A 13,086-nucleotide genomic window follows, 5' to 3' on the forward strand; every position below is an offset into this window, starting at 1 on the left:
TCTGCCTGTGAACAGAGGCTAACCTTGGCAGAAGCCAAAACGGTCAGACAGTGTTGTGTAAAAATGATCACCCAAGAAGAGCGAAAAAGCAAGGTGATTTGTGAAAGAGATTAGAAAGTGAAACACATTTGTACCTCTATGTAATAAAAATCTGCTTTTTGTAAACTTGGGCTCCTGGTTTTAGTTTCTACACATAGAGAAAGCAAAGCACTGGCAGGTTGGGTCAGGCAGCCGAGCACAGAGCAGGGAGCCCTGGGCAGTGGCCGCAGCTCTCAGCTGGCCTGTACATGGGACCATGGTGGGTCTGTGGTGTGGGGTGGGCCTGCGGCGTGGGGTGGGCCTATTGTCCACAACCAGAAAAACGAACTTAGTAGACGCACAGTGAAATTTTGAAACAGGAAGTTTTAGAGCTAGTTTCTATCATAGATTTTAGTAAATTCTATTTTGCAAAACCTTTTTCTGATGTTTGTTTTGTTTTTCTAATCTGATAATGCATATTTCATACATTCTGGTCTTTAACCAATGGAAATAAAGAGAACTAAACTTCATATAGTTTGTGTTAATGGAAAGAGCTTGGAATTTGTTCTCATAAAATTTCAGTTGCAACAGCTTGTTCACATAGATGAACTTCCAACACAGTAACTATAGGAATAAGAATAAAAGCCGTGTTTACTTTCATGGAGTTAATTAAGAATAAATGAGAACATGGAAGTTAAAACCTTTGTAATTAAAATGTAAAGTTCCATGCAAAGTTTTAAAGTGAGCATTTTCCAGAGGTGCTTTTCTAAGTTCTTGAATGCCCCTCCCTTTTCTGAGGAGGCTGCTTCATGGGCTGTTGGTGTCTTTGGCAGGGGGTGAGTCTAGGGTTCCTGTTGTGTGTCCTTTGTTCTCACGAGGGCAGTGCCGGTTTTCTCCGTCTCCTGCTTGCCCAGAATGTTCCCGTGCACAGAGAGACTGGCCTGTTTGACCTGCAACTGTGCTGTTTGAGCTGCAGCTGCGTAGCCTGCGCTGGCCCATCTGGCTACACTCAACACCGTTTGCTGATCAGCACTTGAAGTGTATCCATCATAGCTGAGACACTGAATATTTTATCTGTTTAATTTTTATTAATTAAAATGCAGGTTTAAAAACTTGATTCCGTTATTAGGAAGCATTTAAGTATGTTTAGAATCACTTGGCCATGTGAGTCTACTTCGTCAACTGTGTATTTTATGAGTCTAGGGCAGATCAGATATTTTCAATGCAAATTTCACTGTCCAAATTGAAATGTGCTACATATATAAGCTACCCTGATGGTTTTTGAGGACTTAATATGAAATAACCTATGTAAAATATCTCAATAATTTTTCTTATAGTGATATCATGTTGAAATGGTCATATTTTCAATCTGTTGGGATAAGTATGACACATTATTAAAATTATTTTTTTTTTTTGAGATGGAGTCTTGCTCTGTTGCCCAGGCAGGAGTGCGGTTGCATAATCTTGGCTCACTGTAACCTCTGCCTCTTGGCTTCAAGTGATTCTCCTGCCTCAGCCTCCCGAGCAGCTGGGACCACAGGCGTACACCACCACGCCTTGCTGATTTTTGTATTTTTGTAGAGACAGGGTTTCGCCATGTTGGCCAGGCTGGTCTCGAACTCCTGACCTCAAGTAATCTGCCCGCCTTGGCCTCCCAAAGTGCTGGGATTGCAGGCGTGAGCCACCACGCCTGGCCATTATTAAAATTAGTTTTATGTGTTTTTTTGTTTTTTTTTTTACTTAATGTGACTAAGGACAATTTTTTTCCCCCGAGATGGAGCCTCACTCTGTTGCCCAGACTGGAGTGCAGTGGCACGATCTCAGCTCACTGCAGCCTCTGCCTCCTGGGTTCAAATGATTCTCCTGCCTCAGCCTCCTGAGTGGCTGGGACTACAGGTGCATGCCACCATACCTGACTAATTTTTGTATTTTTAGTAGAGATGGGGTTTCCCCATGTTGGCTAGGGTGGTCTTGAACTCCCAACCTGAGGTAATCTGCCCGCCTTGGCCTCCAAAAGTGTTGGGATTACAGGTGTGAGCCACTGCACCTGGCCACATTTATTAATACAACCAAGAACATTTTGAATTGCACCTGTAGCTCCATTGGTGTCCTTGGCAGGTGGCTCTGTGCTGTCCACACAGGTTGTCTCCTGTGTCTTCATCTTCACTGCATGTGACTTTTTGGTTCCTGTGGCACGTGGGGTCCTGTATGGGACATTGGTTCTACAGCAGATTTGTAATAAGGATGTACGTACTTAAAAAATACAAAATAGAAAGAATAGACACAAACATAGTTATCACCTCACAAAAATTTTGGAAAGTATAAAAAGAAAAATGCATTCACAGTTTTTCAGTAGCCGATAGTCCAGGCTGTCTTCATAAGCATAGATAATGTTTCCCTCTCCTGCATGGGTAGACACTGTTTTCTCACCTTAAGTGTTTGTGAGTGAAGGATTCTTGATGTGTTGACTTGGCGGATGCAGTTGTTGAACAGTAGTTTATCTAAAGATCGTAAGAGACTTTTGGAGACATTTCATGTCCTTTTTTCCCTTGGAAAACGTGAGTTGGAGAAATCGCTGCTTGCCAAAAATAAGCCGTGAAATGTATTTCAGAGTAGATCGTTATTTACATGCTGGCGAGGAGCCACAGAATACCATTTACATTTGAAAATAGAGCGCTGTGAAGTTTTTATAAGTAGTGAACCCCATCAGAATTACACATTTTGATTATGGCTCTAAATTTTATATTAAATAAACTAAAAATTTCGTTGTATTTTATTACCATCTCTTGCTCCTTCAGGTGTAGCATACATGCTAGATTCTAGACCTGTTTCTTGTGTTACAGTGGTGTTATCCAGGCAGGGTATCAGGTAGTGAAGGTGATGTCGAGTGGTGGTGGTGAGCCCAGTGAGGGCGCGTCCTTGCCGTGTGTGATGAGGGCCTGTGGGTTGCTGTGGGATTCCCCAACCCTGGCTCCTCTGTCTCCTGCTTCTGTCCTTACTCATGCTGCTGGTAGTTTTCTGGTGTGAGCCACGGGGGCAAGTGGGATTGACAAGCCTGCTGTCACATTAGGAACCTGAGTTAAAGTGGAGCTGAAAGCATGTCCTTGCTCTTGGTGTTGTGCAGAGAGCCACCTGTGCTCCTGGCTCAACGGGGCGGGTGCGGTGGGTCTGGAACCAGGCTCTGGTTGGGCTCTCCTCCCCTCCGTGTTCCCATGTCCTGTCTGATTTGCTTTCACATTGACATAAGAGTTAGTTTCCTTAGGCCGGGCGTGGTGGCTCACGCCTGTAATCCCAGCACTTTGGGAGGCTGAGGCGGGTGAATCACGAGGTCGGGAAATCGAGACCATCCTGGGTAACATAGTGAAAGCCCATCTCCACTTAAAAAAAAAAAAAAAAAAAGTTAGCTTGGCGTGGTGGCGTGTGCCTGTAATTCCCAGCTACTCGGGAGGCTGAGGCAGGAGAATCGCTTTAACCCAGGAGGCGGAGGTTGCAGTGAGCTGAGATCGTGTCACTGCACTCCAGCCTGGCAACAAAGCTAGACTCTGTCTCAAAAAAAAGAGTTACTTTCCTTAAACACACAGAAGGTGTTATTTTCCTATCATAACCTTGGTGGGTTGGCATTGCAGACTCTGGTCCCACAGCCTGACATTCCATTACCTGCACTGTCTCTCCCTTGCTTCCTTGTGTTGTTCTCCTGCCCTTGTTTCTTGGTGTTCTGCTGAGGAACCAGAAACATTCACTGCTCTCCTAACTTTACCTTCTGGGAACATATGTTTCTTCTCTTTTCTTGTCATCTTCCAATGGCTCATGGCTCAAGTCACATCACAGTGTTGGAACTGGAGCCTCTTCTACTTTCTTCGCTGCCGTGCTCTTTGGGCACCTGCTTTGGTCTTCCTTCCTGGACTCCCTGAGCCCTCGGCACCTGCTGCATGGCCCACCCCAGTGCTGCTTGCGAGTAAGGGCTCAAGGTGGACTTGCAAGGCAGATGCGGCAATGCAGGCGAGTCTTGTCTTGAAGAGTAGTATCACATTGCTGTTTGAAATGCAGCTTTGGACAAAAAATAATGACACTGTGTTTTTTCTTTCTAGAGGGTCAGATATTTCTATATTAGTCTCATCAGTATTTTAAATTTCGTTGTCTTAATGTTTACGTTCCTTAGACATTGGGAATGTGGAAGTATTCCTTTGGAAGCAAGATCTTCTGCAGTTTGGACCACTGCACGCAGCTCCATAGGCGCACATTAGTGAAGCACGAGGGCATCATTATCTCTTTTGAGCCTTCCGTGCCCTTCTGCTCCGTTTTGGCTGAGGTTGCGCTTGTTGCAGATACATTGGACACACTTGGGGAGGGAAGCCAGCTGCAGGTCATCATGTATGATCTGTGTTTGTGATATTAGTTTGTCATGATTTACCCCATCCCATTTTCTTTTTAATAGAAATATCTTGTTTAATTTTGTAATCCTCTTCTTTCCTGTATAGAAACATTGCTTCTCAGACTGTAGCCAGATTGAAAGATGTTGCCCGTCGGATTTCATCATGTCTGGACTTTGAGCAACACAGTCGTGAAAGATCTGCTTCATTGGATTTGTTACTGCGTTTTCAACGTTTGCTTATTAGTAAACTTTATCCAGGAGAAAGTATTGGTCAGACCTCAGATATTTCTAGTAAGTTGCTTAAAATGTGAAAGTGTCTTGTATGTGATCGGGGCTCGTTACTTTAGGCTTTTCAACGTGTCCATCCTATATGCCCAGATATGTAGTTGTTATACTACTAAATGCACCAATTTTGGGGCTTCATTTTGCATCCACTTTTTTGAGTTGGACCTTTCTATAATAGCCTCGTTAATATTTTTAATTTTGTTGCCTTAATATTTAAATTCTTTAGACATCAGTAATAGCATCCTGTATGTTCAGTTTAGTCTTACAGAAGATTTATCAGATTTGTTCCATGTGCTTTGGAATGCTGGAGACTGGCATGATGTAGGAAGTAAACAGTGACAGCCTATTCATAAGTCACATGGGGGAGCCAGCTGGGTGGAATGGGAAGAACTGTTGGAGAAAGCCTGGGTTTCAGTTACAGCTCTGCTTAATAGTTTAGACATTAGACCAAGTCTAATGGGGCCAAAGACTTCTCACCTGCAGACTTGGGATAATCCCTGAGGCAGCCTGTGAGAATCAGAACAGAATGGTGTGTAAGTGCTCAGTGCTGTGCACTGTTGAGGGAATGGTTCCCCTTCTTCAGCATCCAGGGCAGCGGCTGGCCCTCCACCATGAGGCTTTCTCTGTCAAGGATGGAAAGCTCTGCTGCTTCCATTAGTAATTTTGTAGCTGTTTTTTCCCCAAAGTAACTTAATTACTTTCTGAAGAGTTAGGCTCTTGTCAGTAATGGAAACTTTCAGGTTTCAGTAGGTGAGCTGATAGTTTGAAAGAGGTGACCATCTTAAAGACAAAGTCACAAGGACTGAAAAGCTATTAAGAACCATGTAGGAGGCTGGGTGTGGTGGCTCACGCCTGTAATCCCAGCACTTTGGGAGGCCAAGGTGGGCGGATCACAAGGTCAGGAGTTCAAGACCAGCCTGACCAACATAGTGAAACCCCATCTCTACTAAAAATACAAAAAATTAGCTGGGCATAGTGGCAGGTGCCTGTAATCCCAGCTACTCCGGAGGCTGAGGCAGGAGAATCGCTTGAACCCAAGAGGCGGAGGTTGCAGTGAGCCGAGATCATACCATTGCATTCCAGCCTGGGCGACAAGAGTGAAACTCCGTCTCAAAAAAAAAAAAAAAAAAAAAAGAACCATGTAGACAGAAAAACTGAAGATTTTATGGAGCAGAAAAGTGCCTAACTTTGTTTTTTGGGAATAATTTACAAGCTTTTAGGAAACATTTGTGTACTGGATATAAAATTTTAAAAATTTAGAGCTGGGTGTGGTAGTGCATGCCTGTAGATCTAACTACTCCGGAGGCTGAGGCAGGAGGATCACTTGAGCCCAGGGGTTCGAGTCCAATCTGGGCAACATGGTGAGACCCCCGTCTGTTAAAAAAAAAAAAAAATCTTTAAATTAAATTATGACTTCAGTGTTCATACACCCAAAATTTCTAGGTACTCTGTAGTGCAGGGTATAAAACTTGACATAAAAACTCTGTCCCTGCAGTCACATGATACAGAAAGAGCGCAAGGACTAAGGGTTAATAGGCTTCTGTTTGAGAAAATTATTATGGGTAAAAGATGTGTAGATGAGAATAGCATCATGGAGCAGTTAGTTTGTTTACAAAGAAAAATTTTAGTAGTGAAAATGAAAATTTCTCAATGCTTCTTCAAGGTCCAGAGCTAATGGGTGTTGGTTCCTTGCTGAAGAAGTACACAGCCCTCCTGTGCACGCACATTGGAGATATACTGCCTGTGGCCGCCAGCATTGCTTCTACCAGCTGGCGGCACTTCGCGGAGGTGGCTTGCATTGTGGAAGGGGACTTTACTGGTACCTTTTGTTTCCTGCTTGTGTACATGTTTATTTTAGGAGATAGATGAAAGCTGAAGTGTCTTTGCTGATCAGCATGCCTGCATTTACTCTCTAAATTTTCTGGGCCTCCTGCCCTTTCACCTTTGTTTTTTTTTTTTAGTTACTGACAGTTCTGTTGTTAAGCCAGCTGGTATGGGACTCATATCACTTTAAATGTAATTGGTAATTTAGATTTATACTTCCATTATTGACATTTCAATAATGAGGTCAAAGGTAATTGTCTAATTTTATTTTGACAGCATAATAAAAATTAGGTACCTATTTAAGGATCTTAAAAATTCTGATATTACCTGGTATGTTTTAACTTTTTGAGGTTAGAGCATTATTTTTTAGTGTTTTTTTCCCTGATGATAAACATATCAATAAACATTTAATTTTCTGAATAGAAGACTCTTAGTTCATAGTTCTGTGATTGAAATACAGTGTTTTGGAAAATATTTTTGTAATTTAAAGGGTTCTGTTTAATAGCTATGCCTGTCTCAATATAAAATATAAGATAATCCTTTAGAAATATGCTAAAGGACAAACATTTCTTATTTTGTGACTTAGCAGAATTTAAACACAGAACAAGTTTACAAATAGCTTTTATAGGATAAATACTTATTTAAATCTTATTATTTCTTAAATGTAGGTGTTCTCCTTCCAGAACTAGTAGTTTCTATAGTGCTTCTGCTCAGTAAAAATGCTGGTCTCATGCAAGAGGCTGGAGCTGTACCTCTGCTGGGTGGCCTGTTGGAACATCTGGATCGGTTCAACCATCTGGCACCAGGAAAGGAACGGGATGATCATGAAGAGTTAGCCTGGCCTTGCATAATGGGTACGGCGTCTTAAAGGAGTTTTACTGAGGAAAGTTTTATTGTCCTTGTCTAACCTATTCTTGCCTTTCAATTTGAAAGAATACTTTACAAAGGAAGATTTGCCATTTCTACTGATGGTAGTATAAGTAAAAAATGAAGATAATCCAAATCAGAAGAAATTTGGGTCATATATGTATATATTAACCAAATATATGTGTGTTTATGTATGTGTGTGTGTGTATATATGAGTGTGTGTATATATGTGTGTGTATATATATGTGTGTGTGTATATATATATCTGTGTGTGTGTAGTGTGTGTGTATATATATATATATATATATATTTTTTTTTTTTTTTTTGACACTACATCTTGCTCTGTTGCCCAGGCTGGAGTGCAGTGTCATGATCTCAGCTCACTGCAACCTCTGCCTCCTGGGCTCAAGTGATTCTCTTGCCTCAGCCTCCTGAGTAGCTGGCACCACAGGTGCACACCACCATGCCCAGCTTACTTTTGTATTTTTAGTAGAGATGGGGGTTTCACCATGTTGTCCAGGATGGTCTCGAACTCCTGACCTCAAGTGATCCACCCGCCTCTGCCTCCCAAAGCGCTGGGATTACAGGAATGAGCCACTGCGCCTGGCTATATTTCGGTTATATTTAAGGAAGATTTTTCCATTAGTAATCCTTGTTAAGTACTGAAATGAAATTTTACAAAGTCCTGGTGCCTCCAGAAGGTGCAGTTGGGGTGGTTATCTGTGGTCCAGCTCAGGAGGCAGAGATTGATATGGGAAGACTCTCCAGAGTCCTCTGGTTGTTTGATGTTAGTGAGATGCAGAATTCCTGGAGTCACCTGAGCACTTCCTTACAGGCATTGCCTTGTAGTGCATCCCAAATTGGAATGAGACTTATCTTCTCAATGTTTTGAGTTTTGGGTTTTTGAATCTAAGTCACCATGCTTTCTATGGTTCTAGCTTCCTGGACTCAGAATCAATCAAAATCAGGGTTAAACTTTGATTTATATGAAATCTCAAGCTGGATGGGCTTTTTTTCTTCTCGTGTTTTAGACCATCATCCCCCTAACATGGGAGCTTAAAACAAGAGGTAGCAGTTGTCCTGAGGAAAACAGCCCCAGGACATTGAACATGGTTTTTTATTTTTAAAACAGTCAATACTTTCAGCACCATTCTTCCCCTTTTGTTAAGGAGTGAGCTTAGTCCTGTGTTATTTTGTCTCTCTACTATCATTACTGTTGAGGGGCATTCATTTGATCAGATCAGCAGCTTACTCACTGTAAAGCCTCTTGAAATTGTGATAAGTAACACATACACAAAAGTACCTAGTAGATACCTGTAATTGATCATAGAGAGAACTGTGTCACAGCCATTCAAACCTTAGCCTGGATGGTGGCAGGACCCTCCCAAACTCTGACTCATTTCTCTGAAAAGTGCCCTTCCCCAGGCTGTGTGGTCATCGCCACCTTACTTCTGATCATCTTATACTAAGTTCTTGTCCCTACCCAACATCATTTTAATTCTGTCTGTTCTCGGACTTCATATAAGTGGAACTAGATGGTATGTACCTTTTGGTTTCTGAGCTTAAACCCGTTACTGAGTTCTTTCATTTTTATTGCCATATGTAGTATACTTTTGTTTGAATATACAACAACCTATTCATTCTACTTGTTGATGGAAATGTAAGTTGTTTCCAGGTTTAGGTTAAAGTAAATATGTTACCTTTTTTTTTTGAGGCAGGGGTCTTGCTGTGTCATCCAGGCTGGAATGCAATGGTGCAATCATGGCTCACTGTAGCCTTGACCTCCCCGGCTCAAGCAGATCCTTCCACCTGCATGGGACTACAAGCATGCGCCACCATGCCTGGCTAATTTTTAAATTTTTTGTAGAGACACGGTCTCCCTCTGTTGCCCAGGCTGGTCTCAAACTCCTAGGCTCAAGTGATCCTCCCACAGTGCTGACATAAGAGGCATGAGCCAGCGCTCCTGCCAATACGTTAACATTCTTACATCTGTTTCTTTAATCATTCTTTCTGTCTGTTTCTTGGTGGGACTCTTGGTTTGTAGAGGATGCCTTTAATACAGAATGCCAGTTTTCCACGGTGATTGTGCTGCTACTCATCTCCACTGCAAAGTGAGAATTCTCAGTGTTCCACTTCTGTGCCAAGACCTAGCATTGCTAGCACTCCCTGTTTGAACCATTCTGGTGGGTGTACACTGGTATCTCATTGTGGTTTCAATTAGCATTTTGTAGATTATTAGTGAGGTTTGATACCTTTTCCTGTGTGCATTAATCAGTTGGAAATTCTCTTTTGTGAAGTGCCAACTCAAGTTTTGTGCACATTTTTCTATCTGGTTGTCTTTTTTTCTTTTTAGTCATTCATGTGAGTGTTACTGTGTATTTGGGATATGAACTTTTGGCTCTATTTCTGATGGAGGTTTTTCTCTCACTCAGGCCTGTGTAGTCACTTAAAAGTGTTTTCTGATGAACAGAAGTAATATTCATGAAATCCAGTTTGTTTCTGTTTTAATGGTTGTTCATTTTGGGCCTTAAGAAATCTTTTTCTTACCCAGATTTTCTTTTACACCTTAGAAGTTTTATTGCCTTAACTTTCATGTTTAGAGCTGTAGTGCACTTGGACTTGATTTTCATGCCTGTTATGAGAAAGGGGTCACATGTCACTTTTTTTCCATGGGCATTTTGTCCATAGCGTCTTTGTGCCAGCACCTTTCGGTTAAAAGACTGTCCTTGGTCACTCTTCTGGGGTGTCACCTTTGTCCGAACCAAGTGATTGTCTATACTTGTGTCTGGTCTGATCTTGCAGCTTTTCCCCTAGTGACTTATTGCACTTGCTAGGACCTGTAGTGCATTGTGGAGTAGAAATGGTGACAGTGTACATCCTTGCCTTTTTCTTAGTAGCAGAGAAAAAGCTTTCCAGATTTCACACACAAAGTATGATGTTTGTTTAAGGAGTCTCTTTGGAAGTACTTTTGAATCTTAAGGATGTTTTCTTCTGTTGCTGCTTTGTGATGCAGTTTTAACTATGATTGGGTGTTAAGTTTCATCACATGCTTTTCCTGTATTACTTGATCATATAATTTTTATTTTTTTCTATTAATGTGTGAATTACTGACTTTTCAAATGTTGACTCAACCTTCCATTTCTGGAATAAAACTACTTTGCTCATGATATTGGTCATATGGATAGATATTTCTGGTCTTGGTTTGCTATTTTTTAAAGACAATTTTGCATCTGTAGTTGTAATTTTTCTAGATTTTGCATGTCATTTTCCTTGTAATTTTTTCAGTGACCTGTAATTTTATTTTCTTGTAATGCCCTCCTTTACTAATAAAGAAGCTATAATTCAGGAAGAAGATAGGTCCCATGCAACCCATTAATTTCCATCTATCCACCAGAGAACGTTAGCTTGTCGAGGGAAACACTGGCTGATGGATCCAGTAGTAGGAAAACATAATAGACATTCAGGTTTTGGTAACCAAAGTTGTGCTAATCTCGTAGAGTGAGTAGGAGAATGTTCCTGCCTATTCTTTTCTTGGAAGGGTGTGTATAAGATTGGTAAAAGTTGCCATTTAAGTGTACCATTTAGTGGCATTAATACATTCACATTGTTTAATAGCCATCACCGCCACTCATCTCTAGAGCTTTTCATTTTTCTCAACTGAAACTATGCATCTATTAAACACCAATTTTCCCTAGCACCTGGCAACTACCATTCTACTTTCTGTCTCTGAATTTGACTACTCCAGGTACTTCATATACATGGAACCATACAGTATTTATCCTTTTGGGATTGGCTTATTTCACTTAGCATGTCTTCAAGGTTCATCCATGTTGTGCAAAGTGTCTGAATGTCCTTACATTTTAAGGTGAAATCATATTCTGTTATATGAGTATATCACATTTTGCTGTCCATCCATCAGTTGATGACACTTGGGTTGTGTCCATCTTTTGGCTATTGTGAATAATGCTGCTATGAATGTGGGTGTGTATATCCATTTGCGTCCCTTCTTTTTTTTATTGTTTATTTTTTTTGAGACAGAGTCTTGCTCTGTCGCCCAGGTTGGAGTGCAGTGGTATGATCTCGGCTCACTGCAACCTCCGTCTCCCAGGTTCAAGCAATTCCCCTGCCTCAGCCCCCTGAGTAGCTGGGACTACAGGCGTGCGCCACCATGCCCAGCTAATTTTTTGTATTTTAGTAGAGATGGGGTTTCACCATGTTGGCCAGGATGGTCTTGATCTCCTTACCTTGTAATCTGCCCACCTCGGCCTCCCAAAGTGATGGGATTACGGGAGTGAGCCACTGCGCCTGGCCTGCTTTTACTTCTTTTGGGTATATAGCCAGAGGTAGAATTGGTAGATTATATGGTAATTTTATATTTAATTTTTTTGAGGGGCTGCCATCGTGTTTTTCGGAGTGGCTGCACCATTTTATGTTCCTGTCAGTAGTGTGCAGGAGTTCCAGTTTCTCCACATCCTCACCAACACTTTTTTTTTTTTTGATAGTGGCCATCAATGGGTGTGAAGTGGTATCTCATTGTGGTTTTGATTTGTGTGTCCCTAATGATTAGTGATGTCAAGCATCTTTTCATGTGCTTATTGACCATTTGCATACCTTCTTTGGAGAAATGCATATTCAAGTCTTTTGCCCGTGTTTTAATTGGGTTTTTTGTCGTGTTGGGTTTTAGGAGTTAATTATATATTCTGCATAGATATTATTTGCAATCTGTTTTGCATTCTTTCGGTTGCTGTTTCACTCTTGATAGCCTCCTTTGATGCACAGAAGTATTCGATTTTGATCAAGTCCAACTTACCTATTTTTTTCCTTTTGTTGCCTGCGCTGCTTTTGGTGTCCTATTCAAGACATGTCACCAAATTCAGTGTCATGAAGTTTTTCCACAGTGTTTTCTTCTAAGAATTTTATAGTTTTAGCACTTATTTTTAGGTCTTTTATCCATTTTGAGTTAGTTTTTGTGTGTGGCGTAAGGTAAGGGTCTACCTCCGTTCTTTACATGTGCATGTCTGGATTTCCCAGTACCATGCATTGAAAAGGCTCTTCTTTCCCCATTGAGTGGTCTTGGCTCCCATGTCAAAAATCGTATGACCAAATACGTGATGGATTATTTTTGGGGTCTCCATTCTATTCCATTTTTCTGTATGTTTGTCTGTCCAGTGCCATACTCTTTATTATTGCCTTCTTCTTTCTTAGGGTTTAATCTGCTATTTTTCTTGCTTTTTGAGAAATGAATACTTATTAGCACTGTGATGTTTTTGTAATCTGTTTATTATGAAAATTTTCTAACATAGATAAAAGTAGAAAAATAGTAAAATGAATCTAGTTTTAACAGGTGAATATGTTCCCCTCTCATACTTCTCTCTATTTTTGATTGATTGGATTATTTTTATTTTATTTTATTTTATTTTTTTAATTTTTGTTTTTAGACGGAGTCTTGCTCTTTCGCCCAGGCGGGAGTTAGTGACGTGATCTCAGCTCACTGCAAGCTCTGTCTCCCAGGTTCATGCCATTCTCCTGCCTCAGCCTCCCGAGTAGCTGGGACTACAGGCGCCCGCCACCACGCCCGGCTAATTTTTTGTATTTTTAGTAGAGATGGGGTTTCACCGTGTTAGCCAGGATGGTCTCGATCTCCTGACCTGGTGATCTGCCCACCTTGGCCTCCCAAAGTGCTGGGATTACAGGCGTGAGCCACTGCGCCCTCTGATTGG

General features: G+C 41.3%; 1 protein-coding gene across 13 annotated transcripts in view; it reads left to right on the top strand.

Annotated features, from left to right (window-relative positions):
* The window catches only part of HERC2 (HECT and RLD domain containing E3 ubiquitin protein ligase 2), a 209,997-nt gene that overhangs the window by 67,679 nt on the left and 129,232 nt on the right, over window positions 1-13,086 (top strand). For all 13 annotated transcript variants that reach the window (XR_010151567.1, XM_054667265.2, XM_063794445.1 and 10 more), the window contains 3 exons: window positions 4,497-4,681; window positions 6,339-6,494; window positions 7,168-7,353. Coding sequence is in view for 12 of the 13 variants with exons in the window: in XM_054667265.2 (XP_054523240.1) it covers window positions 4,497-4,681; window positions 6,339-6,494; window positions 7,168-7,353 (527 nt within the window). In the remaining variant the exon portion in view is untranslated. The remainder of the gene's footprint in view (window positions 1-4,496; window positions 4,682-6,338; window positions 6,495-7,167; window positions 7,354-13,086) is intronic.

Source organism: Pan troglodytes, chromosome 16, assembly GCF_028858775.2.
Source record: "Pan troglodytes isolate AG18354 chromosome 16, NHGRI_mPanTro3-v2.0_pri, whole genome shotgun sequence".
Taxonomy (NCBI): Eukaryota; Metazoa; Chordata; class Mammalia; order Primates; family Hominidae; genus Pan; species Pan troglodytes.